At 42.1% G+C, this 27,625-nt stretch overlaps 1 protein-coding gene across 1 annotated transcript; it reads right to left on the bottom strand.

The window, feature by feature from the left end:
- Nucleotides 1–489: 489 nt before the first annotated feature.
- LOC124142520 (arrestin domain-containing protein 1-like) lies at nucleotides 490–18,877 on the bottom strand. Its single transcript, XM_046511037.2, has 14 exons — nucleotides 18,796–18,877; nucleotides 17,853–17,886; nucleotides 16,318–16,579; nucleotides 14,252–14,478; nucleotides 13,729–13,858; nucleotides 13,484–13,623; nucleotides 13,112–13,216; nucleotides 12,442–12,571; nucleotides 11,303–11,736; nucleotides 10,407–10,547; nucleotides 9,357–9,528; nucleotides 8,524–8,629; nucleotides 6,311–6,456; nucleotides 490–4,697 (listed from the first exon to the last, which is right to left on the bottom strand). The coding sequence occupies exons 3-14, from the start codon at nucleotides 16,568–16,570 to the stop codon at nucleotides 4,318–4,320; spliced, it is 2,364 nt and encodes a 787-aa protein (XP_046366993.2). The 5' UTR covers nucleotides 16,571–16,579; nucleotides 17,853–17,886; nucleotides 18,796–18,877; the 3' UTR covers nucleotides 490–4,317.
- Between the last annotated feature and the right edge of the window lie 8,748 nt (nucleotides 18,878–27,625).

Here is a 27,625-nt window from a genome sequence, read left to right as displayed (position 1 = left end):
GGATCGGGTGGTCAGGCTCGCTGACTAAGTTAAAGCATGTCATCGTATCCCAATCGCGCGGATCGATGTTCATGATGTAAATCAATGAATTATCTGGTCCAGACTCGATTATTTACAGACCGTCGGTATATTGCTGAGTGCGGCGTTAAACAACAAACAAACAAAACAAATCCATACACGCGCCGAAACCTGACATTACACAAAGCAATATCCACGAGGCCAGGAACTTTTCGATTTAGCTTCGTTTACAATGAAACATTACAACTAAAGCTGATCAGTTTACAACCTTTCATCAGTTTCATGTACCACTCATAAAAATATTGATACACTTTTATCACCCGATACACAGTGTATAGGACAAACGTGTATGACCACCTCCCGGACAACGCATTGGATGTCATGGTTGTGTAACTAGAATACATCATCCCATGTAGGACTGGGCTGTTATACCAATATGTGCTGTCATGTCTATCAATGACAAATCAGCTAATAGCTCTATATACTTTATTACAATGGGAATAAACACATAATGATCAATCGGTTCCTTTATCATTACCAGCGACGATCATATTAAGTCACATCACAATACATGGAACTCTGGAACCATTCAACCTGTGAGGTGTATTCGTTTCTGAAATATCGGGTAGGCCTGTCGGTCATGTTCTTACTTCGTGCATGTTGTCATCTACAAAATTCGTTGATGATCTAATCTCTGATCTGATCATAGTCACACTATTCTCCTATGTCAGTAACACTAATCACTAATCACAGTTGCACTATAATCACTAATGACAATAACACTAATCTCTGATCACAGTCGCACTAATCTCCTACATCAGTAACACTAATCTCGGAATACAGTCACAATAATCACTGATGACACTAACTCTATTCTCTGATCACTGTTATACTAATATCTGATGACAATGACACTAATCTATTATCACCATCAAACCAATATCTGACGACAATGACACTAATCACTGATGACAGTCAGATTGATCTATGATCACTGTAAAACTAATCTAAGATCATAGTCACACCAATTACAGGCCACAGTCACACTAATTACAGGTCAAAGTCACACTAGTAACAGGTAACAGTCATACTAATTACAGGTAACAGTCACACTAATTACAGATCGCAGTCACACTAATTACAGGTAACAGTCACACTAATTACAGGTAACAGTCACACTAATTACAGGTAACAGTCACACTAGTTACAGGTAACAGTCACACTAGTTACAGGTAACAGTCACACTAATTACAGGTCAAAGTCACACTAATTACAGGTTACAGTCACACTAATTACAGGTAACAATCACACTAATTACAGGTAACAGTCACACTAATTACAGGTCACAGTCACACTAGTTACAGGTAACAGTCACACTAATTACAGGTCACAGTCACACTAGTTACAGGTAACAGTCACACTAATGACAGGTAACAATCACACTAATTACAGGTCACAGTAACACTAACTACAGGTAACAGTCACACTAATGACAGGTAACAATCACACTAATTACAGGTCACAGTCACACTAATTACAGGTCGCAGTCACACTAATTACAGGTCGCAGTCACACTAATTACAGGTAGCAGTCACACTTATTACAGGTAACAGTCACATTAATTACAGGTCACAGTCACACTAATTACATGCCACAGTCACACTAATTACAGGTCACAGTCACACTAATTACAGGTAACAATCACACTAATTACAGGTCACAGTCACATTAATTACAGGTAACAGTCACACTAATTACAGGTAACAATCACACTAATAACAGGTCACAGTCACATTAATTACAGGTAACAATAACACTAATTACAGGTAACAATCACACTAATTACAGGTCATAGTCACACTAATTACAGGTCACAGTCACACTAATTACAGGTCACAGTCACATTAATAACAGGTAACAATCACACTAATTACAGGTAACAGTCACACTAATTACAGGTCACAGTCACACTAATTACAGGTAACAGTCACACTAGTTACAGGTAACAGTCACACTAATTACAGGTCACAGTCACACTAATTACAGGTAACAGTCACACTAATTACAGGTAACAATCACACTTATTACAGGTAACAGTCACACTAATTACAGGTAACAGTCACACTAGTTACAGGTCGCAGTCACACTAATTACAGGCCACAGTCACACCAATTACAGGTAACGGTCACACTAATTACAGGTCACAGTCACACTAATTACAGGTCACAGTCACACTAATTACAGGTAACAGTCACACTAATTACAGGTCACAGTCACACTAATTACAGGTAACAGTCACACTAATTACAGGTAACAATCACACTTATTACAGGTAACAGTCACACTAATTACAGGTTACAGTCACACTAATTACAGATCGCAGTCACACTAATTACAGGTAACAATCACACTTATTACAGGTAACAGTCACACTAATTACAGGTAACAGTCACACTAGTTACAGGTCGCAGTCACACTAATTACAGGTCACAGTCACACTAATTACAGGTAACAGTCACACTAATTACAGGTCACAGTCACACTAATTACAGGCCACAGTCACACTAATTACAGGTAACAGTCACACTTATTACAGGTAACAGTCACACTAATTATAGGTTACAGTAACACTAATTACAGGTCACAGTCACACTAATTACAGGTCACAGTCACACTAATTACAGGTAACAGTCACACTAATTACAGGTAACAGTCACACTAATTACAGGTAACAGTCACACTAATTACAGGTCACAGTCACACTAATTACAGGTAACAGTCACACTAATTACAGGTAACAGTCACACTAATTACAGGTAACAGTCACACTAATTATAGGTTACAGTAACACTAATTACAGGTCGCAGTCACACTAATTACAGGTCACAGTCACACTAATTACAGGTAACAGTCACACTAATTACAGGTCACAGTCACACTAATTACAGGCCACAGTCACACTAATTACAGGTAACAGTCACACTTATTACAGGTAACAGTCACACTAATTATAGGTTACAGTAACACTAATTACAGGTCACAGTCACACTAATTACAGGTCACAGTCACACTAATTACAGGTAACAGTCACACTAATTACAGGTAACAGTCACACTAGTTACAGGTCGCAGTCACACTAATTACAGGCCACAGTCACACCAATTACAGGTAACGGTCACACTAATTACAGGTCACAGTCACACTAATTACAGGTCACAGTCACACTAATTACAGGTAACAGTCACACTAATTACAGGTCACAGTCACACTAATTACAGGTAACAGTCACACTAATTACAGGTAACAATCACACTTATTACAGGTAACAGTCACACTAATTACAGGTTACAGTCACACTAATTACAGATCGCAGTCACACTAATTACAGGTAACAATCACACTTATTACAGGTAACAGTCACACTAATTACAGGTAACAGTCACACTAGTTACAGGTCGCAGTCACACTAATTACAGGTCACAGTCACACTAATTACAGGTAACAGTCACACTAATTACAGGTCACAGTCACACTAATTACAGGCCACAGTCACACTAATTACAGGTAACAGTCACACTTATTACAGGTAACAGTCACACTAATTATAGGTTACAGTAACACTAATTACAGGTCACAGTCACACTAATTACAGGTCACAGTCACACTAATTACAGGTAACAGTCACACTAATTACAGGTAACAGTCACACTAATTACAGGTCACAGTCACACTAATTACAGGTAACAGTCACACTAATTACAGTCTGTTCCACACAGTATTGCACAACCCAATAAATACATGAAGTAATCCGTGAAGAAGGAGGTAGAATAGGTCTTCAGAAAACCATGCTTGCAGTAAAAGGCGACTATGCTTGTCGTAAGAGGCGACTAACGGGATCGGGTGGTCAAGCTCGCTGACTTGGTTTATGCATGTCATCGATCCCAATTGTGTGGATCGATGCTCATGTTGTCAATCACTGGATTGTCTGGTCTAGACACGATTATTAACTGACCGCCGTCATTCAGCTGGAATATTGCTGAGTGCGGCGTTAACAAACAAACAAACAACAAACCGTGACAGGTGATGAAAGGTTGGTCAATCTTACATGTCATGACTTCAGTTTAGGTTCAGTTTAGTAATGACCTACCTAAAGGTGAAGTGTGCAGGTGTCGAGCAACACAGGTGAACAACATCCAATCAACTATGACCACACATGCGATGAAATACGTCAAGAAGCAACAGTTTTCCTGTAAAAAATAAATTTATACACTTTGAGGTCTTGCAGCAAGTCTTCCAAGACTATTGTAAGTCAGCTATTGTGGTTTTTATGTCAGCAGTTTCTTCCTGACGTTCCTCTGCAGCCTCATTCCCATCAGCTGAAGCCTCGCTTTGGTTTTGGGTAGCGGCACTATCGATATCCTCCGATTGCACTTCGATGGCTGGACTGTCAGATCTTGTGAGGTCTGTCTGTCCTTCCCCTGAGCCCTCGGTCCCATCCCCTGGAGCCTCGCTTTGAGTTTGTGTAGTCTCTGACTGCATCTCGACGGCCGGGCTGTCAGATCTCTCGGCCGTTTGTATGGATGTCATTTGAAAGAGAGACAAATCCTCGGATTGGAAGATAACACTTGGTTGTATGTCAAATACTTCCTTGAGCAACTCAGAACATTCTTTATTGGGACCTGTGAACAAAATGCAATGGTCATACTGATGTGAGTGTACACACATGAGATGTTTACAATCTGGAGCACTACTGATAACTGCAGGTCCTTGCCAGCACCTGCAAAAACAGAAGCAGTCCCTTTACTGTTATCTCCTGGATTTCCCCTGGATTTCCCCTGGATTTCCCCAGAATCGTAACATTCCACATCTGACCCGTGAAGATTCCGGGGTAGAATAGGTCTTCGGCAACCCATGCTTGCCGTAAAAGGTGACTATGCTTGTCGTTAAAGGCGACTAACGGGATCGGGTGGTCAGGCTCGCTGACTTGGTTGATGCATGTCATCGATCCCAATTGCGTGGATCGATGCTCATGATATTAATCACTGGATTGTCTGGTCCAGACTCGATTATTTACAGACCGCCGTCATATAGCTTGAATATTGCTGAGTGCAGCGTTAAACAACAAACCAACCAACCAACATTCCACATCTAGTCCTCAAACATTTCTTTCCTGGGATGAAACAAGTAATGAGTCTTAGGATTATACACGGCAAGGTGCAACAGTAACTGGTATTCTTCCATGGCATGTATTAACCCTGCATTACGATTGGTTAGACCTATGTTAGACCATGATATTGTTAATGACCTCAACACCGCGAAAGGACATATTCATTCGAAACAAGTTTTTTTCAAAGAAAATTACAAAAACGGAATTTGTTTCATGAACGATGCTAAATGGCTTGTTGCTGTTCCAAGATTGCTTCAAGCAAGTGTGGCAATAATTTTAAATAGGCTTCATATCATATTTAGACCCGTGAAGATCCGGGGTAGAATAGGTCTTCAGCAAGCCATGCTTGTCGTAAGAGGCGACTAACGGGATTGGGTGGTCAGGCTCGCTGACTTGGTTGATGCATGTCATCGTATCCCAATTGCGTGGATAGATGTTCATAATGTCAATCACTGGATTATCTGGTCCAGACTCGATTATTTACAGACCACCGTAATATAGCTGGAATATTGCTGAGTGCGGCGTCAAACAACAAACAAACAAACAAATATAATATTTTTAAATTAACAAGAGTTGGCCACTAACGTGGCTATGTCCCCACCCCTGTTGCAGAATTTATGACATTATTAAATCTAAACAAACCCTAACCTTTTTTAACCGAGGTGACGGACGGAGCCCGTTTCTACATCCCCCGCCAACTTTGTTGGGCGGGGGATAATAAGTTCACTTAAATAATTTTAGACCGAAAACACCGATCAACATACAGCTAAACGACTGATCATTTGATATCCCAGGAAGGCAAGAAAATACCTTCAGAAAATAATTTTGCCTCACGTCAAAAAAGGATTTTGATGGACAAATATACTGTATGTTCTGACAAAATGAGCTGTGGAACAAGCAAACAAACAATTGCTTTTCATAAGAAAAAAGTACGTGTTGAAGCAGTGACCACAAAAATACTGTTTCTAACAAAGATCCCTTAATGTGAATAACCTTTGCACAATAGACATGAAAATTCAAATGCAGGGTGGTCATATTGTGACAAATCGTTCGAACTGTCCCGTTTCAAGTGACTACTAATTACGATTAGCATAACCTCCGGAGGTTAATCACAAACATGCTTACCACATTTCCTTTCGCTTCTGTACTCGAAGTAAAGATCTAAAGTTTCCCACTGTGTGACCGAGAGGTAGTACTTGTCTTCCAGCCAGCTGCCCCGCAGTGTGGTGAACTTGTTTGTCGACACCAGATTCACCCCAGTCTTCAACAGTCTGTAACAACCAGCCACAGTCATCTTATATCGTGAAGAAAAGCGACAAAGCTCTTTCAATAACCATAAGAAATCTCTGCTAAAAGCTATCCATTGTATGATTCCGACTATATGAAAGCATAAGCATGTGCTTATGAGTGAGTATGGTTTTACGCCGCTTTTGGAAATATTCCAGCAATATCACGGCGGGGGACACCAGAAATGGGCTTCACACATTGTACCCATGTCGGGAATCGAATCCGCATCTTCGTCGTGACGAGCAAACGCATTAACCACTGGGCTACCCGACGGCTCCGCATGTGTTTATGAATCACCATCACATAACGATTTGGTGAGCGTATCCTGCCCCACCGATGGCTCCGCGACAAACATGAAGGCAAAGGCAAGGCACATCTTCACCTGATACAACACTACAACATATGCTTCAAGTCTACATAAAGAATAGCACCGGACACCACTTTGGTGACTGATGCGTCAAACAGTGAAACGTCCTCCTTCCTCAACACGTAGTGAAAACAAGCGTCAGTGCATTCAGCAATGTTATATCATTATTTGGCCTTTTGTAACTTTTTGCTGCATTAGAATATCCAGGAGGTTAATTGGTCAATCTTCTTTTCTCTGTCTGACAGGAAGTACTATATTGCCGTAATCAACTAGAAATGATGTCATCCATTGCTAACGACGTCAAACGTGAAGTGGAATAATTTCAATGACATTTCTTTGTACAATAAAGAGGCAACACTTAATTTTAACGTAATAATTTTGCATATGTTGCAAAACGTATAAACGAAATATATGACGTCAACTACGCCATCTCTTCATATCTTTTTTTCTCGCACATCGCTGGCTTTAATAATTACAAGATATGGTGATAGATACAGCAGGTGATAGTCAAAGCAATTATGTAATGGATGAATTAATAAAACGTTTGATATGTTCTACTCAGTTTATTTGTTTATTTGCACAACAGATTTACAGCATAAAATGATGAACTACTTTAAACTGTCGAACAGTGTTTTCTTGAGGGTAGATAATATGAAGAATTAAAGACATATGGACAAAAATAAAGGATTTGTGTGCACTACTTTCTCCCTACAGTAGACATGTCGAGAGAGAGACGAGCTGATGATTTGAAAATTTGACAGTACGTGAAACATTGTATGTTATGTTGCAATCATGTCACGTGGATACATATCCATTCGAAAATTTAGTGCAGAATAGCTCATACCGCTTGACTGCAGAATAGTTTCAGTATAATAACAACAAAGAGATCAAATGTGTTTCACACCTGCGCTAACCCCCATTCCAGGGGTGTGTAAAGGGAACGATAACTGATGACTATATTTCGCCAGTTTTTGTGTAACCTGCTACAATACGGGTGAGCGGTCATTCTACATACGAGAAGCCGAAACTACTCCACACCCCACACCCGACACCCCACACCCCACACACAGTCTTTTGGGAAGCAGCACTAAAATATAACATTTGAATTTTTAAAGCAATACTACAACTAACTCATTTGGTCATTTGTTCGAGATCAATTTACTCCACTGACACTGAAGTTTAACCTGGTATCCACATGCACCGATCCCACTCCATTCACCCCTCCCCTTTTTCCCCAATTCTCTATCTGCGCTTGTTCTACACACTAACATTATGTTTATCAGTGTTTGTTTGTTTGTTTGTTGTTTAACGCCGCACTCAGCAATATTCCAGCTATATGACGGCGGTCTGTAAATAATCGAGTCTGGACCAGAAAATCCAGTGATTGACATCATGAGCATTGATCCACGCAATTGGGATCGATGACATGTATCAACCAAGTCAGCGAGCCTGACCACCCGACCCCGTTAGTCGCCTTTTATGACAAGCATAGTCGCCTTTTACGGCAAGTATGGGTTGCTGAAGACATAGTCTACCCCGGAATCTGTTTATCAGTGATTGAAGCAATATCCTTCAGGCGAGTTGTCATACAAAACCAATCACCCTTAGCTGAGGAAGAAAACACATGACATTGCATCATGAGGCAAGATTCATCAGTTAAACAATTGTGAGCATGGAATCTTACCTGAGAGGACGCAGCGTCTGACTGAACAGTGTGCTGTACTTGTTGACCTTGGCTTTTTTAACTGGTAGCTTGTATTTCAATGTTATCATTGAAAAGATGCTGTTGGCTGTCAATGAGGAAAGCATCACATTATGGTATTGGCATATTTCATGTTTGTGGACAACTGACCACAACGCAACTGTGTACGCAACAACGTCACATCAACCATATCACAAGCACGTGTTTATGAATCACTATGAAGTAGTGATGACAGCAGGTACTCGCGAGCTGAGCGTATCCTGCCCCACCGGTGGCACCGTCAGAAACACATGTATATGCAAGTCGCCTAAAAATTACACTGGAACATAGCGCAAATCAAAATAGTGTACTGGATCAGACATCATTTTGTACCACTGGTGCTTCAAATTTGGAAAAGTCAAGATTAACCAAGGCCTCGAAATGAATTTAAAATGTTCAATGAGAAGGTCCAAGACATGGCAAGGTCAATATCCCAAATACCCTTTTCAATTTTCAAAATAACAAATATGGCTCAAACGGGACCTTTTCCAGATGAGCTAGGAATTTTTGTGTCGACTTGGTCCCCAGTACTCTATTCTTGTCACAAGAGAAGACCTTAATACATCGGCTGGTCAGGCTGTCCTCGTCCTCACCGTGTCCTCGTGTTGTGGATCCTCGCTCATGCTTTCAGTCATTGGTTTGCTCGGTCCAGACTCGATTATTAGACCGCCATGATATAGCGGAATATTGCTGACTATGGCCGTAAATAGTCACTCAAGTCACAGATCAGTTAAAATATTATTTTTCTATGGAATATATATCCTATACGTCCAAACCTTCTCTGAACTGTTCCTTCATAATTCCAACAATGGCGTCACATGTTTCCAGCCATTTTGGATCAGCTACTCCTGGCGTCTTGTTGAACCAATCAGTTGCCACCTCCGCAGACGGAAACTTCAAAACGGCGACAGACGTACGTGCTGGCCATTGGCTATGTTCCTGTAGGACCTATAAGCATACTCTATTTTAGGATTTTGCTATCATCGATCATAGAAACAACAAATGTAGTCATTAATTTCCAAAAACCAAAATGACAAAAGGTTGCTTGAAATATTAACTGTCGTATTTTACTATTAACACCAAGTTGTATATATCTCTCTCCAGCGTGCACCGGAGGAATTGCTGAATTAGTGAATATGAGATCCGTCGATTAAAAACATACTGTCAGAAAGACAAACAACACATGTTTTAGGACATCCATCATCAGCAGCAAGCATTATTTTTTCATTTATTTATTTTTATTTATTTAAAAAAATATTTATTTTTATTTTTTTGGGGGGGACACAAAATTATTTTCATCAATAATAATTTTTGAAATATCACAGTACGCCCTAACATATCTATAAGAATTTCTATTTCTAACTGTGTGAGGAAAAGGGTGGTTTCGTTGACACAGTAAGTGTTCCCAAAACCAATCCTTAAATAGTGTCCATTACAGAGGACTACTGGGGCGGGGTGGGGGTGGGGGATGTACTGTAGCTTGGTGATTATGGCGTTCGCTCGTCATGCGAAATGCCCGGGTTGTTCCATTCCCACATGTAAATGTAAATGTCGTTATGTTGCTGGAACATTACTAAAACTGCGTTAAAGCAATCATTCACAGATGACTGATAACACGTGATTACATGATCTGTACAGTATCAGTGTTATCCGTCTGGTTCAACGCGCTGTTGATCATTGGTGGAAGTGTACCATGAACTGAATCCCGTTCCCATCAACACCGTTGTCCAATTACAGCTGGGACACGGCTGTGCATCACATAATTACAAGAAGGAAAAATGAATTTCTATTCGTCCTAGGGGTATGGAAACTAAACTTTGTATCACCTGTGGCGCAAATGCAATGATTTCTCCCTCACATTCAGCAAGACTCTGGTGTTCTCTCACTATGGTGTCTCTGAACTCCTGAACACGGGTGTCCGGGAACCGAAGGAAAAGCAGTCCATACGGCTTGTCTGCCATCTCCGGCTGGAAACAAAGTAAAGACAAAATCTATGAACTGTGGCCATGAATGTATGACGTGAAGTAAATCTTGGAGCGAACGGACAAAGAGACTACAAACCTAGATACACTTGTTGACAATCGATTCATCGCAACATGAGCAAGTTCCTTATACAAATGATAAAAACAACCTGTTTGCGTAAGACGTGTCCCGATTAGAAAAGGGCACAGACCATAGCAATAATGCGTTCAACTCTTCAGATCCGCGGCGGTTGAAGGTTATTATCCCCCGCCACGAAGTGGGAGGAGGATATAGGAATGGGTTCTATGTGTCTTTACACCCCTTACGTTTCGCTACCGGAACATAAACTCCGATGTCGTTTAATATTTTATTATGAAACTGTGCATATGCATCAAACACATGCTGAATTGGTGACTTTTGATAGTTTGGTATTTCTGAAAAAATATATTTTGTGTTTCCTTGTTTGGCGCATTTTGGCCACATTGGGGATAATTTCTCTCAGAAACTACTGACGTTACGTGAATATAATTTGTCATGCTTATCTGAGAGATATCTGTCAAGAGCTAATTATCTGATGCCTTTAATATTTTTGTCCGGTGTTACCCTCCCTTTTTCCATGCTTTGGGTTTTGTGCTTCCTGTTTGTCTTGCATGCTGTTAGAAAATCAGCATTGAGGTAAACACTTCAAATTCTAATGTGCCCGATGGCGGGAATAGTGATAACGGTTTTCTTGTTTTTCATTGACCCTAGGCCTACTTACTGTGACAGCAATTTCCGTAGTAGCAGCCGGATTGTCCATCCTAAGCACATCATCATAGGACGGTGGTAGCACCATGGGAGGAGCAGTAACGTGGGGCGGGGCTTGGGACGGTGTTGGGGCAAGGGCATAAGATGGAGCTTGGACAAAGGTTGCTGGAGGAACCTTCACACCTTGAGACGCCGGCTTGGGTTGTGCCTTTGTAGTAGCTGCAGCAGCAGTAGGGCGTGGTGTTGCAGCAGCAGCAGCAGTAGCAGCAGCAGGGCGTGTCCCTACAGCACCACCGGCGGGGCTAGGGGGAGGGGGGAAAGTGTAGTTAACCACGTAGGCACACATGGGGGTGTATTTGTAGTTCACAAAGTTCCCCTCAGACGTCCGGCAGACATGGAACCCGGCGTTGCATTTGGTGTAGGTTATGGCACTGGAGACATCAATCTCTGAAATGAATCCACAGTAAGGAACGGCCTGGTGGTACATATTAGTCTGTGTCAGAGTTGCTGTACATCAGGCGTATTTTGGTTCAAACCAGAATGCGAGGTTTAACAATATTAACTGTAATATATCCTACATGTGAATACTAAACAAACACTGTAATTGACACCACCAGAAACTGGATAAATTGAGATTTCTCTTTGTGTCTTCTGACAATCTGGACATTCGCTATATTAAACTGACCATAAAAGTCCAAAGTCAAGTTTCCACCCTTGCCGTATTCCCGCTGGTATTCTGGAGTTATATTTAGGCTGGACTAACGAGTCTATGCATAGTCCAATCAAAATCGCATAACGAACTAAACGAAATGGATTTCAACGTGCTGATTGCGTACGACTGCAGGATTAGAAAAGCATGTGTTCCGCCAAGTGGGCGTAGATTGATATTTTGCAAATTTTATCATGTTTTTAATCAACGTGCTCAAGTGAGTTGATGCACTTCGAGAGGTAAGGCCCGTTTTATTACAATATAGATCTTGATTCACTGCAGTGAAGTATCAATTGTTATGTTCTCTGTAATGAAATTATCACTTTTGTCAACTTCGGAAAACTCATTCTTTCACACTGAAGTATATAATAAATCCTGATATTCAATGCTCAAAAACAACCACAACTCTGGACACACACTGAATTAGCCGGGGTCAGACTTACCTGCACCGCCGCTAGCAGTAGCTCCCCTTCTCGGTGCCCCAGCAGCAGGGGCGTGGCCATACGGGATGGTGCCGATAGTGATGGGCATGATGGTCTCAAGGTTAAATCCTAGAGGCACCTCAACCAGGACCTGATGGAATAAAGCCAATTTCTACACTGTATTACTGGGTCAAAGTGACTAAGTTCCTTCCGTTTAACGTTGTTTGGGTTGGTTCCATCAGGGCTTATCTGCTTCACATGGAAGGGAAGACAAAAGTGGCTGAGGTCATAGAGGTTTACCACTGTGGTGAAACCATCGAGTGCGGGTATGGTTCTGACACACCAAGAATAATAGTTGGGGCAAATCTGGTATTCGAAACCCTCACAGGCCGCAAACTAGTACACAGCATTGCAGCACCATAGATCTTTGTGGAAGTTGATGTCTTTGATTATTTCCTCAGACATCTGTATTTGTAACAACTCTAAGTCTATGTTTGTGACACTTTGTTTTGGAATAAAACATACCACGTAAGCATGAGGTGAATACCGGATTGAGATCTTCCATAAAATATATGCCCCAGCGTATGGTACTTTTTCTAGCCTTTATACGTTTTTTACCTTTTTTTAATTTTAGATTAGACGGACAACTTGTCATGAAAATTTCCAGATTGATCAAGGGGCGGTGACTTACCTTGATGCAGTAGCTGACCGCGATGATGTGGCAGGACCTGGTCTTGGTTGACGGTGGAATGGCGTCTACCTCCAGCAGTTGGTTGTTCCAGACCCTCTCCTCTCCCTGGATAATAAGAGAACTTGTTAAACAGGAAACGTCACCGCCAATCAATCGCGATTATCTGCCGAAACTGATCTGATACGGCATAAAGGCAAAACAGAGATGTGACATATGAAAAGGTCACTAAACGAACATCAGTGATGACGCCAGGTGTCTGCGAAAAGGGTAAGCGTGTTTTGCTCTGTACAAGCATTCCACATATGTAAATACTAGTATTCCGTATTAATTTAAGACCTAACTTTCACTTTTAGGGGCATTATCTTGACCGACCTTCATGACAGGAGATCCTTCCAGGACCCTTATAACGGTGTAACGTGTCTTCGTCTCGTTGCTGGCCGTGAAGACAACTTTCTGCTCCAGTTGAGCCTTCAATTTCCCCATGTCCTTCGTTGACTCGTTCTTCACCACAACTGAAACAGGGGATTGATTCTATACTCCAGGCTTGAAACACAACTCCAAAAGCATCAACATAGATAAGACAGGACATGTTACTCGGAGTTTGACCTAAAGTATACCTTTCAGTGCGATCTTTTCTCCTGCACAGTAAGCTCCCCTGTCAGTTGCAGCGGTCAAGGTGAGAGAACCAGCATCTCCCAAACCAAGAGCCTTAGAAATCTGTTTCTTTGCCTGACGTCGAACTGATGCCTGTCACAAATATACATACATTTAGGTGGTCTATGGAAAGCTTAAATGGACTACAGAAATTACAGAATTACAACAGCCTTAGTATAATTCGACCCGAGTTATTTTGTGCGTGAATATTACCAACATTTCAGTAAAAGCGTGACTGGGGAACCGATAGGGTATTCCCACATAGTGTCAGCTTTGGGAAGCGAACTCGGGTCTTCCGTGTGACTTATTATATAACCACAAGGCTACAGTAAGGCCCCTCATTTGACAGAAGATTGTATGAAAATATTCAGTGGTATACTATTTTTTTCGAACGGTACGAACAGCGCCTCGTGCATCGCAAGATACAAGGTGGATGCTTCAAAAGGTACACACTTATACCTTGTTGACACTGACATACTCTCGTACCTTATACTGAGAGTCGTTGACGTTGATGTCGTCCAAGACGGTAATGCCACGGTACCAGCACTGGTTGAAGTTGGGGAACGGCCTGTTCACCTCAACCTTAAGCCAGAATCTGATGGCGCCATTCTGACCCTCGTAAGACGACGGTAGGCCTTCCTTTGGGAGGTTGAACTTGTATCTGTAATTGTGTCGTCCCGCTGTAAGGGTGTGGTTTGGACCAGTGGCGTTTTCTGGGAGACAAAGGTATCAGTAGTATGTTGTATAAATGCTCAGACACAAATCATGAGGAGGTGAGTGTTGTTTAACGCCGCAGTCAGCAATATCCCAGCGATATCACGGCGGCCTGTAGTAATCGAGTCAGGACCCATCTTCCCGAGGCAAGAGAGTTAACTGACTTTAAAAGTCCAGTTTCCACCCTTGCCGAACTAGGGTGGAATTACTGGGCTCGATCGTAGCGCCACCAGTGGCTATTACCAGTTATGTCCCTTCTACGCCTCGCCTATGGACCAATCAGATTCCACCTCTCGTATCGCTTGGTGGCGCCGAGTCAGGACGATCTGATCGATAATCAAGATCTATATTGTGATAAAACGGGTCTTACATCGCGAAATGCATCAAATCAAGTGTGTACCTTGATTCAAAACATGAAAAGATTTGCAAAATATCCGCTGTCAACGAGTTGGCGGTGCTTATGCTTTGCAAATCCCGCAATCGGCTAAAATCTGCACGACAGTTTACGAACCGGATTTCGATTTCGGTGCGCGATTTTGATTGGACTATGCATAGACTCGTTAGTCCAGCCAAAATGTAACTCCATAATACCAGCCAAGTTCGGCAAGGGTGGAAACTGGACTTTTATAGTCAGTTAACTCTCTTGTCTGGGGAAGATGGTCAGGACCAGGAGAACCACTGGATGATTGCACTAGAAACGAACCACGTCGTCGGGGCTTACTAATCATCCAATCATCTTTCGTCGCCTCTTACGACAAGCATGGGATACTGGTGACAGATTCTGTGCATTTAAGCTGAACTGATTATTATTGTAACCTTATAAAAACACCGACAAAGGTTCAAGGATGGAGACGTCACAATCAGATTTTTGTTTTTTCCACGCAAAAACTGAAATAGATGGTAATATGATCTCCGGTAAAAAATACTTGCTCAAGGGCGTAGCCGATTACGGTCAACATAAAGCAGATCGTATTGTGTACACAATGACCTGGGTCCACTTGCACAAAGCGATCCTAGCGCTAAGAATATTGTAAGCCTATGTTAAAGTATGGGAGTTACGATCATCTTAGCGCTAAGATCGCTTTGTGCAAGTGGGCCCTGGAATGTTAATGTTCAACGCTCCTATTATAGACGCTTGGTTTAAAGTCTACGCTATAAACCTACAAAGACCTGTACAACCAGTGTTGACCTACTTCATATGACAGATTATGTATCTGGAGTAGCAGCCTGATATTGACTCAAATATCACCCGTTTTCAACATTGTACAGGTCTTGTGTAAGTTCTGTCTTACCTGAATTGACACAGAACATCACATGTCTGACTAATACAAACTATACACAAAAACAAAATACTGGAATTTATTTGTGAATTCCGTATGAGTACAAATCCTCAATAGAATTAACATTAAAATCTTGATCTATCTATGTGTTCCAATACAATAATAGGGCTTTAGTATAAAAATGCAATGAAAATGAAGGAAACACATAGGGTAATGTATGTTGTCGACGTCAAAATAATTTTCTAAAAAAATATTTAGTTTGTAACTTACTTCTTATATATCTACTTTCTGAACCAAGTCAAACAGTTACTCGCCTTCCAATATTGACTTTCTGAAGTTACGTGGACACACATAGACACAGATGCGAAGACTAATATAGACACAGATGCTAGGTAGCAATAACAAACACAGACTTAAAGTCATTGTAAAAGGTCTCTTACCTTTACGCATTGATTGATTATTTTTTTAATTTTTAAAGTTAGCTGAAAGACTCGAAGCGAAGAAAAATAGGCTTCTGACAATGTTAATTCTAGTCCACGTAAAATTTCTTAAACTTACGTTTCTTGCCAAATACTGTAAACACAAGTCCGACATATTTTTCCTTGGCAACGAAGTCCTTGGTTCCTCCAAGGCTGCCTGGAGAGAACTCGTCCCACTTGACGAGCGTCTCCCCATACAGGTAAACTCTGACCCCCTTAACTATGACATTCTCTGTGACGTCCAGCACTAAAGACCCCGTCACCGTCTCTCCCTTCCGGTACACTTCCTTCTTGCCGTCTAGAAGCACTGCGCATGTCTGGAATATCGGCATCGTTCAGTCCTAGAGAAACACACACTTTATATCCCGGTGTTGACGAAAAACAATACTTGGAGGTTGGTAAGGCCTAATGTTGACGGTGTATATCACAACGGTGTGCACAATATTGAATACGGTGTGTGTATCGAAACAAGTGCAGTGGGGCTGTGGCCACTTGTGTTATATACAACACAGATATTGCGACAGTTTCGTGACGATGACTCTTGTGATTGTAACAGTGGAGTGCCCTGACACGTGATATTGACGCCAGATAACACAGACATACATACGCCACAAATACTGTAGACGTATCTCAGCCCCGCGTTATATACAGTATTCATTACAACGAAACACGGGATAATGACGCCGCCGTGCTTGTCAACGGAAATTTCCATGTGATTAAACTTTCCGGCACATATTTTGTAATTAGGCCCTAATACTTCATTACAGCGAGACCAAATACTGACAGTGACGTCACTGTTATGAGTAAACGGAGTATCACAATTTTCTGATAACTCGTGTAATGGGACACTGACTGGAACATCTCTCGCGTAGACCATGCTTCACATTCATCAACAGCTCAAAATAACCATGAAACGACGTTCTTCTCGCGGCCCAGAGCTGCCTTCTTGTTCACCACTCGTTAATATACAGCACCATCTACCATCCACCACCACCAACCTACCCCACCCCACCCCACCCAGCCTGGCCCCTTATAAGAGTTCGGACATTCCCGATGTCATACGAAAAACATGTGGAGAAGACGACAGATTCCGTGTGATAGGACCTTCTTGATATGTAATAGAATTGTTTTATATAATTATTGTTAACATCTAAATATAATTGAATTTCCATTGTGTGCCTGGTAATACTTGAATTCTGATTAGCTGAACTGGTCACGTGTTATGCATTCATTTCCCAATGAATGAAAAAAAAATCAAGCCACGCCCACCGAAGCGGACTCCTTTCACCACGACAGAATATCGGGGAATCCAAATTACAGTCGAGAAATTCCGTTTCTGCTCACCTGTATCAACATGAAGTGATCATGCCAAGTAACATGTTATATATTATATTAACTGGGCCGTCGATGTGTGTACTGTTATGTCGCGATACCGACCACATTGTTTAAGACGGTATCAACGTATGGTGAAAGAAAGTCTGATATTGCCAAACAGGCTTTTATCTATTCGAAACTGGCATTTTTTTAAAATCAGTAATTATGTTATCATACAGGTTATTTATGTGCACATCAAATTCCGACATGTTTGTCTGACGATACATGGATTATACAAACCTCACACGATCAGATGACACACCACATCCTGAATCTGAAACATAGGATGTAATAATAATCCTTTAGGGCAACTACATGAAAATGTATAAGTTGATACTTTCGTCTGGTTCCGGTCGAAACATTCTTTACTCATAATCACCCTCAACTTTGATTCCAGATAACTAAAATCGTTTAATTATAAATAGTTACGTTTGCCAACTATTGAGATGCTCTACTAGCATTTGTTTATATTCATTTCATTGATGGAATTTTACGACAAAGTAGAAATTAATGTTTCTGGTGCGTTGAAAAAAGATATCACCAGGAATTGTACCTGTGTATCTAAATACAATATATACCATTACCAATATGTTGGAAATAACATGACCGTTAAAAATTAAACTGTCGGAGTTACACAGAGATTGCCCTAAAAGCGCATCAATCATGATTTATATACAGTCATAAAGTTCTAAGACATTGATCTCCTAAGCATCAAGGGTTAGCAATGGGTGAAAAATTGAAAATGTTCAGACTCTGTAGGAAAAACATTTTTTTTATTCAGGGCGACTCGAACCTGTACCGACCAACACGACCTACAAATGTAGTTAACAAGATTGAGTTACCTCCCTTGTGATCGGACTCGTCTTTTTCTCGCTGCATAAAAATATACTTTCACTGTGATCTTGTGGGAGGATGATAGAGACGAACGAGTCGTCAACGTTGCTTGGTTTGAAAATTTTGTTCACGTATTATTCTGTACATTATTTGGCAGATGAATAAAACAAAAAAGCAGGTAGCTCGCGACACACCACCTCGGCAACAAGCGACTTGGCCTTCAGTCCACGACAGTTTCTGACGACGATAGAGAACTGATTTTGCTTCTGTCTAAATTTCGAAGTCGGTGTTTTATTGATACGAGTCAAACTATTCCGTACGAACTCTATTTATGTTACTTGCCACTCACCTTTCCTTGATTTATTTCTAAAACATCATTGCACAGTCGAGGCGATACAGTCAGCCGTGTAAGGTCAAATAGGGAGAGGTCACATCTGTGAGTATCCGGGATATATATATAGCACTGGCATCTGATTGGTCAAAGTATTTTTACAAGCAATAACAGTTCCACGTGCGTTGTCTAGGAGAAATGCATAAACCTTTGACCTACACCTATACAATTATTACACATTTTATCTTCAATGTATAGTCAATTATGTACAGACAATTATTTATAAAACTAGAGAATACCCAACTAAATACTGGGAATTGCTTATTAGGCCAATGTGTCCCGAGTGAATTAATTATACAAGCCCCGAGTAGGTTATTCTACATAAAATCTCATTGTGACTTTAGAAAGACATTGAAGAAAAACGTGTGTAATTTCAACCACAGAAACGTCACGAAATTCTCCAGATGCTCAGATGATGTAATGTTATCAACCTGTGATGTCAGGAACAATGAATGCCATCATAGCATTGTTCTCAACAATGAAGTAATGTGACGTCATAATGCCGACCAATCGCTAAAATGCTCATGATTGTGAAGATATGGGGAAAGTCTACCGGACAAATGGTCGGCCCCCAGTGTGAAAAAATGCTATTGTGACAGTACACTACTTTCTACACTGTTGTCGTGTGTTCTCATATTTCTTTCAATCAGCATATGTCCCTCGCCAAGGAGTTATCGGTGTGTCATCTGAAGAGTTAGTGCACGGCGGAGGGCGGTGACGAGAACAGCATGTCACGTGGTGCAATACACACCCATCAAATATGATACGTGATCATCACAGACAGACGCCCCATGATATCCCACTTGTGAGGTTAAACGTGGCAAGCATTCTGCTACATTTGTACTTTGCACATATAGTGGGGCGATTAAGGCTAAAATTGTGCCCTTTGGGTTAAAAGTACCAAACTTGGCACACTTACACATTGAACCATTCCGAACATTTTAGGATATGGATCCACCTCAGCAGAGCCCTCGGTGGTAGAAAATCCAAGCTGGCCGCCAACATGGCTGAAATCTCTAATGATATCAATATATACTCACTACATCATACTTATCTGATCCCTTTATACATATATCCAAAGTAGTGCCTTTCACTTTGTCAGTGACGTCGTTTCCAATGGAAATAGAAATTGTATGTCCATTTTGTTAGACCAATAATATTAAAAATATACATGCCACGTGACAGCTTCGTTGTCGTAAAATGAAATTCAAGTTTTGGCTATTGTAAACTTACTTCTGGCGCAGATTGATTTTTACAACATATATATAGATATAGATACACATTTAGATAAATATATATATATATATATATATATATATATATATATATATATATATATATAGATATATATTTATCTAAATGTGTATGCACAACTGCGTACACTTAAGGATATAACAAATAGGTGTTACAAAGTTCAGTTCAAAACATATTTTAGTGAATTGCAATCGCTATGCCCTTGTTATCCCTTCTTCGTGGTATTAATCTACATCTGTGTATTTGTGGTCATCATCTGGTGCTTTGTTTAATACCTGACTTTATAACAGGTATAACTAGTGGTAGAGTGAGAGAGAGATGGGTCACATCTGTGAGTATCCGGTAAATATATCAATTGTTTCTCTCTATATTATTGACTATATGACAATGAGATATTGACTATACTAAATATTGCAAATATACTAAGCTAGCTTTTAACAGAATATCTACCAAGTATGTGGTACTTGAAGTCACCAAGGTATACAAGGCAAGGTATAGGCAAGTATAACGACCTTGCATCCAAAATACAAACATACATGTAAATTTATATTTTGTTGGTTGGTTGGTTGGTTGGTTTGTTGTTTAACGCCGCACTCAGCAATATTCCAGCCATATGACGGCGGTCTGTAAATAATCGAGTCTGGACCAGACAATCCAGTAATTGACATCATGAGCATCGATCCACGCAATTAGGATCGATGACATGCATCAACCAAGTCAGCGAGCCTGACCACCCGATCCCGTTAGTCGCCTTTTACGACAAGCATAGTCACCTTTTACGGCACGGGTCTTATATTTTGTATATAAGTTGTTTAACGACGCGCTCAGCAATATTCCAGCTGTGTGTAAATAATCAATCCCTGACCAGAAAATCCAGTGATTGATATCACCCGATCTCGTTAGTTGCTTCTTGCGACAAGCACAGTCGCCTTTTACGACAAGCATGGGGTGCTGTATATAAACTAAGCGGCAAAAGAAAGTATAGATTGGCAATTTGTAATTTTCCTAAAGACAGCGATATCTAGGGGAAAGTGGGTATTGGGAATATGACTGCCCAGGAACAGGTACAAAAAACACCTCACCCAAAAGCGCCACCTTTGACGGCGCTCGTGAGTGAGTGAGTGAGTTGTGTTTAACGCCGCTTTTAACAGTATTCCAGTCATATCGCGGCGTGTCAGCTTAATGTGGGAGGAATGCCCAAAGTGATGCAGGTCTCAGACGTTTACCACTTCGGTGAAACCCACGAGCACGGGTATGGTGCTGACAAACCTAGAAACATGATTGGGGCGAACCGGAATTCGAACCCACAATCATAGGTTTCTGGCGTGCCCAAGGGACGCAATCCTGCACAGCGAATCGCGGCGCCTTTGACGACTGGGCCACCCGATGGGCGAGGCAGGTTCGACGCTGGCAAGTGAGAAATTGGCGTCAAGTGCTGTTCACTGATGAAAGTCGGTTTAACTTGTTTCGAAATGACGACAGAGAACGAGTTTATCGACGCAGAGGGGAACGTTTGGCTCTGGCGTGTATTCGAGAGGTCCATCCATTCGGCGGGGGAGGTGTTATGGTGTGGGGCGGTATTTGTGGAGATCAGAAGACTGATTTGGTGATTAAACAGGGAAACCTGAACGCTGTGCAGTACAGAGACCAAGTGTTGCAGCCAGTTGTGCTTCCGTTCTTACAAAACCAACAGCAGGGGACATTGTTTCAGCACAATGCCAGGCCCCATACTGCAAGACTAACTCGGAACTTTCAAAACCAGCAGAACGTTGACGTTTTAACCTGGCCTGCCCACTCACACGATATGAATCCTATTGAACATCTGTGGGACGATCTTCACAGACAGATTAGAGCACGCCATCAGCCTCCCGCCAACAGACAAGATGCAGCAGGACCTGAAAGACGAGTGGCAACGGATTCCAGTCCACGTAATCAGAAGACTGACGTCATCGATGAGGTGGCGTATCACAGCAGGCATTGAGGCAGCTGGAGGTCATAAACCCTATTGAAGGCAACTGTGTCGACAATGAACTTGTAGTGTGTCTGACAATTTTTTGGTGACATTTCAGGCAACTTTTGAAAATGAAATTTCTTACCCCACCATTGTTTTCCTTGAGCTTACATTACCTGTGACTGCACAATTTCATTCAAACTGTGGTTGATCAATCATTTGTTACCCCTCCCTAGATTATATTATAATTCACAACAAAACCTCTTTTTGTTATTTATCGATCATGAAACTCGACCTATACTTTCTTTTGCCGCCCAATTTATATACCAATTCTAACACGGATCTTCACGGGGCTTAATACACTATTGATTAACGATGCCAATACGTTGCGATGAAGGTTTTCGCTGTGTGAGTGTTTCTGTAAACAAACCATCGGATCCAAGGGCACCCCAGCGATCCACTTTTTGCGGTCCAGTAATGCTGTCTATTGTGTGGCTGTCTATTGTGACTTTCTAGGATCCCCTGAATGTGGGTTCGATTCAAAGATACCAAGGTTTTGATCCTCGTGTCAGCTCAATATTCCTGCCCATGATTTTCATCGAACTGTCTATGCGACCTGCCTCATCTTGAGCTTTTCTCCTACCATCGGAGAAGCTGTGATGCAGCTAACATGGTGCAGTGAGGAGCATCCTTTATCCCAATAGTAAGGCTAAATATACCATTGGTGGTACATACTGGCACAAATATACTGAACCGCAAAAGAAACGTCACCATGGATAGATATATGAGAAACGTTTTATGTCCAAACACTGTAAACATACTTTGAGACATATTAAAAAGATGAAACTTGGCAAAACTGATCATCTAGTCTCTGGGAAAATGGCATCACAGGTCAGTATCTCGTGTCTCCGCCATGTGCATTGATGACTGCCGTGCAATGTCGATACAGGGAATGGATGAGGCGGTTGATGAAGGCCAAAGACACTTGAGCCCACATTTCTGAGGAACGCCTGACGCAGTTCAGCTGCAGTTGTCGGCCTTGGTCGGACGTCTTTCAGCCGTCTTTGAATCTCGTCCCACATGTGCTCAATGGGATTTTAATCGGGACTGAGGGCAGGCCACTGCATGGTTCTGATGCCATTCTGCTGGAGGAAGTCTCTTGTTGCTCTCGCAGTGTGGGCACGGGCGTTATCATGCTGAAACTCGTGGTTGCGGTGACGTGCCAAATGAGGTATGGCGTATGGTCTCGAGACTTGATCAATGGTCCGAGCTGCTGTGACACCATTGTCTCTCCCTGGACCGATGTTCTTGAAGACCACAGGGTCGACCTTCTGTGCAAGACCAATTCCACCCCACACCATGATGCCCGAACCACACCACGAGTCCTCTCTCTCTCTCTCTCTCTCTCTCTCTCTCTCTCTCTCTGCTGTTGAGATACAGTAACGGTTCTCGTCTGAGAAGAGGACCCTTCTCCACTACTGCTGGTGTCACCAATGCTGGTGCTGTGTTGCCCGCTGAAGACGGTCCCGGCGATGACGTGGTGTCAGAATGGGTCCTCGGTGTGGCCTGTGACAGTGGAGGTGTCTGCTCGTCAATCGTCAACGCACGGTGTCCGCATTAATGTGCGGCTGGTGTGTCCTCATGGTCTGTCGAGCAGTTTCCGCAGCAGTAACAAAGCGATCTTGAAGATGCTGTCGCACAATCTGACGATCCTGACATTGGGCGGTGACCCTGGTACCGCTGCTGGAGCCTGTATATGGTCCTTACGTAGCCTTGAAATGCATTGGCTACTTGCCGGGCGGTTTGTCCAGGTTGCAATCGTCCATGGGCTTGGTGTCGCTTTCGGCGTCATGGCGAGCGTTTTTGTCCATGTATTTTTATCCATAGGATTTGCTGTTGGACCCCAGGATAAGAGTACTGCCTACTCCCTTCTTAGTTTCAGTGGGAGATATCAGATTTCTACTTTTAGAGCTTCTGATGGCGTACCTAAACCTGTGGCTGGCATAAGAGCTTAGTACTGTATTCTGCCAAGGCGTCCTCAAGACAGTGGTTTATTCATGTCATCGATCCCAATTGCGGGGATCGATGCTCATGATATCAATCACTGGATTGTCTGGTCCAGACTCGATTATTTACAGACAGCCGTCATTTAGCTGGAATATTGCTGAGTGCGGCGTAAAACAGCAACAAAAACAAACCAAGACAGTGTTCCGAGTGAAAGGTCTCACAACCATATAGTGTTGATCTGATTAATACTTTGTTGAGGTCCAGCTGGCACCCAGGTATCTCTATAGCCACCTCATGATGAGTCTGAAATTGCGCTTAATACATTTATGTCTTTATGGCATCTACTTTCAACATAGACCGTGTTTGTTCCACGAGGGATCTAGGATCAAGCCTTGTGAACAAAAAGAAAAACGTGAGAGGTTTACCTTTTATGGATAGACAGTGTATCGAGTATGGAATAATTACTTGTACAAATGTCACCAGTATCACTATCCCCATCTTTCAACCAATCACAAGAGTTGTTGACGAACGTCTGAATTTGAGCAGTGTGAAGCAGTGATTGATTCCCAGCTGAGAAAGCTTGTGGTATCACACTTGGTATCCCACTTGTCAGTGGTATCAAATTGGCATGTCTTCATCGTTCATATGTTGCCGAATCAAGAGCTTCGAAAAACAAACTTACAATTGCACCGTGGGTCATTTCCACTTTACACAAGGGGTATAAGGTAAGTGTATATTAATGCTATCAACCATAGCAAGTTTATTGTACCGGTATGCAAAAAGGGAAAGACACCATTGCCCGTGTACAGTAACACACCTGACATGGCTGGTTCTTCTGAATAGCATGCCAATATAGTTTGGAAAAAAATAAGTACCGCATTCAACGTAATAAGCGCCCAGGGCCCTCTCAAAATTAGAAATAGGGGGCTCTTATTCGAATATAATTTTAGTGAGAGAAAAAACAGAGTTGAAAGATTGAAAATTTCGTGGTTTCTGCTGACAGCCTGAATGAAATGATACAAAAGAAAAAATCTGTGCATGTTATACACGACAGATATATACTCACCAACAAAAGTTCCTGTGACACCAATGTTTTAGTGTATTTTTCAAACAAGTAAAGTTTGGTTTTCAATATTGTAATACATGCATGGAATCAAGTCACAAAAACGCAACTGCTACAGAAAAGCATGCATTTCATGCACAAGTTGACTTTTATGCAAGTCCAATGCATTTCACTACCCAAGAATGGATATAAAAACATGTGCGTTAACGGGATTCCAGATGCATTGTTTAGCATCGTGCTGACAACAACCACTTAGAAAAACAACAAAATTACGCAATTATTCAACATTACGAAATGTCACGCCTGTCCGAAAATGAGCGTCTGCGAGCCATTGGTATGCTTGAAGCAGGATCGAGTCAACGTGATGTTGCAAGACAATTTAACGTCCACAGAAACACCATTTGATGTTTATGGCAACGTTGGCAACAGACGAATGCAGTCAGAGAACATCCTCGGAGTGGCAGGCCACGCGTAACCAATAATCGACAAGACAACTGGATTCGAACAAAACCCCTTCGAAATCGATTCCAGCCAGCAACAGTGACTGCAAGAAGCATCCCTGGCCTTCGACGAATATCTTCACAAACCGTACGTCGTCGCCTCAGATGTGCAGGGATTGTCGCCAGAAGACCCGCCAGACGTCACATTTTGACAGGAAACCACCGTCAAGCAATGTCTATAGTGGTGCAGACAGCGTCTACGCTGGATGGCCATGCAGTGGGGACAAGTTCTATTCACTGGCGAGTCTCGTTTTCACCTCAGTCACAGCGATGGACGGATTCGAGTGTACCGACGTCGAGGTGAACGTTACGTCAATCATTGTGTCATGGAAGAAGATCGGTTCGGGGGCGGAAGCGTTATGGTATTGGGTGGGATAACAGCAAGACAGAGGACCCGTTTAATAGTGGTAGAGGGAAATCTCAATGGACAGCGCTACCGCGACGAGATCATCGGCCCTGTTGTTCTACCGTTTTTGCGTCGTCATGGCCCAGGCATTACCTTTCAACATGACAACGCCCGGCCTTAATTGCTCCACTTGTTCAGGATTCTCTTCAACAAAACAAAGTGAATGTCATACCCTGGCCGGCTCGTTCCCCTGATCTCTCACCAATCGAGCACATGAGATGGATCGGCGCCTTCGACGTCAACCTCGTGTTCAACAGACACTCCATGAACTTTGAAACATGCTCCAGCAGATTTGGACAGATATCCCACAGGACTTTGTGCGACGCCTGGTCCATTCCATGAGACGAAGATGTGTTGCTTGCATCGCATCCAGTGGTGGACACACACGCTATTGATTTGTAAATTGACATTTTGGCATGTTCATGTTTTTTTTATGAAATCACGCATTTTCTGAAGTCAGTATGGCAAATTAAACCATTTGAACCACTACAGGAGTCTTTTATCTGTTGCAAACCGAAATTGTTTCAGATTTGGTAAAAAACATAACTTTGCATTAAATCGTATTCAATGTCACAGGAACTTTAATTGTTCAGTATATTTTCCAGAATTTAATTGCCCATAATTAAGGGTGCATATAACACACGAGTGCGTATTATACACGAATAAATAAGTCTTGTGTACATTGATCAGTCGGAAGGGGTGCCAATTGGGATTGTTCACTAGCCAATATATTAACAAATATCGCCGTGGGCGCTTATTAGAGTGGGGCGCTTATTACGTCGAATACGGTAAGTACTTAACGTGCTCAAAATAGAACGACCATTTCGCAATTTCCTGTCAAGGTACACTAAGAACACAAGGGATATATACTCTTCAAAAAAAAAGAAACTTGACACCGTCTTTCAAAATTTAAAATAAACACAATGTTTAAAATTAGGACACAGAAACCATAATTGAAACACCGTTTGAGGATCAATGTACACAATGTTCAAAACATTAATCGTGTCACACAGACAGACACACGTACACAATAGAGTTAATGTCACTAGGGTATAGGAAATGTCAGTATCGGTTGTGACCACCACGTGCATCAATTACCGCTTGACACCGACGACCAATAGATGCAATCAAGTTGTCAATAACACGCTTTGGAATGTGCTGCCATTCATGCTCTAAGTGCCACAAGAAGCGTCGGAAGTGTTTTGGGTGGTGGAGTCCTTCTGTGCACGCGTCGATCCAACTCGTACCACAGATGCTCAATCGGGGACAAATCTGGTGACCGCGCTGGCCAAGGTAATGTCTGGATGTTGTTGCGCTGTAGAAAGTCCTGACAAACACGTGCAATATGCGGTCGAGCGTTGTTTTGCTGGAATTGCCCACCGTGAACGTTGAAGTGAGGCAGAACGTAAGGCTGTAGGATCATGTCTCTGTAACGCACGCCTGTCAATGTACCTGCCACATGCACAAGAGGCGTCCTACCACCGTGATGAATTCCGGCCCATACCATGACACTCCCGCCGCCAAATGGGACAACCTGCTGCACACAGTTGGCATTGTCAAGGGACGCAACTCTGCACAGCCAATCACGACGACTGCCCCCCCCCCCC

This window comes from Haliotis rufescens, unplaced genomic scaffold (genome assembly GCF_023055435.1).
Source record: "Haliotis rufescens isolate VD_foot unplaced genomic scaffold, xgHalRufe1.0.p SCAF_17, whole genome shotgun sequence".
In the NCBI taxonomy this organism is placed as follows: domain Eukaryota; kingdom Metazoa; phylum Mollusca; class Gastropoda; order Lepetellida; family Haliotidae; genus Haliotis; species Haliotis rufescens.
Note: the sequence above shows the minus strand (reverse complement) of the source record. Positions and strands in the feature narration are given on the sequence as shown.

Coding starts and splice junctions, on each gene's coding strand:
- LOC124142520 (XM_046511037.2), bottom strand. CDS start 16,570: ATGCCGATATTCCAGACATGCGCAGTGCTTCTAGACGGCAAGAAGGAA. Junction 14,479..16,317: donor TACAGTATTTGGCAAGAAAC/GTAAGTTTAAGA, acceptor TTTGTCTCCCAG/AAAACGCCACTGGTCCAAAC. Junction 11,737..12,441: donor TACTGCTAGCGGCGGTGCAG/GTAAGTCTGACC, acceptor GATTCATTTCAG/AGATTGATGTCTCCAGTGCC.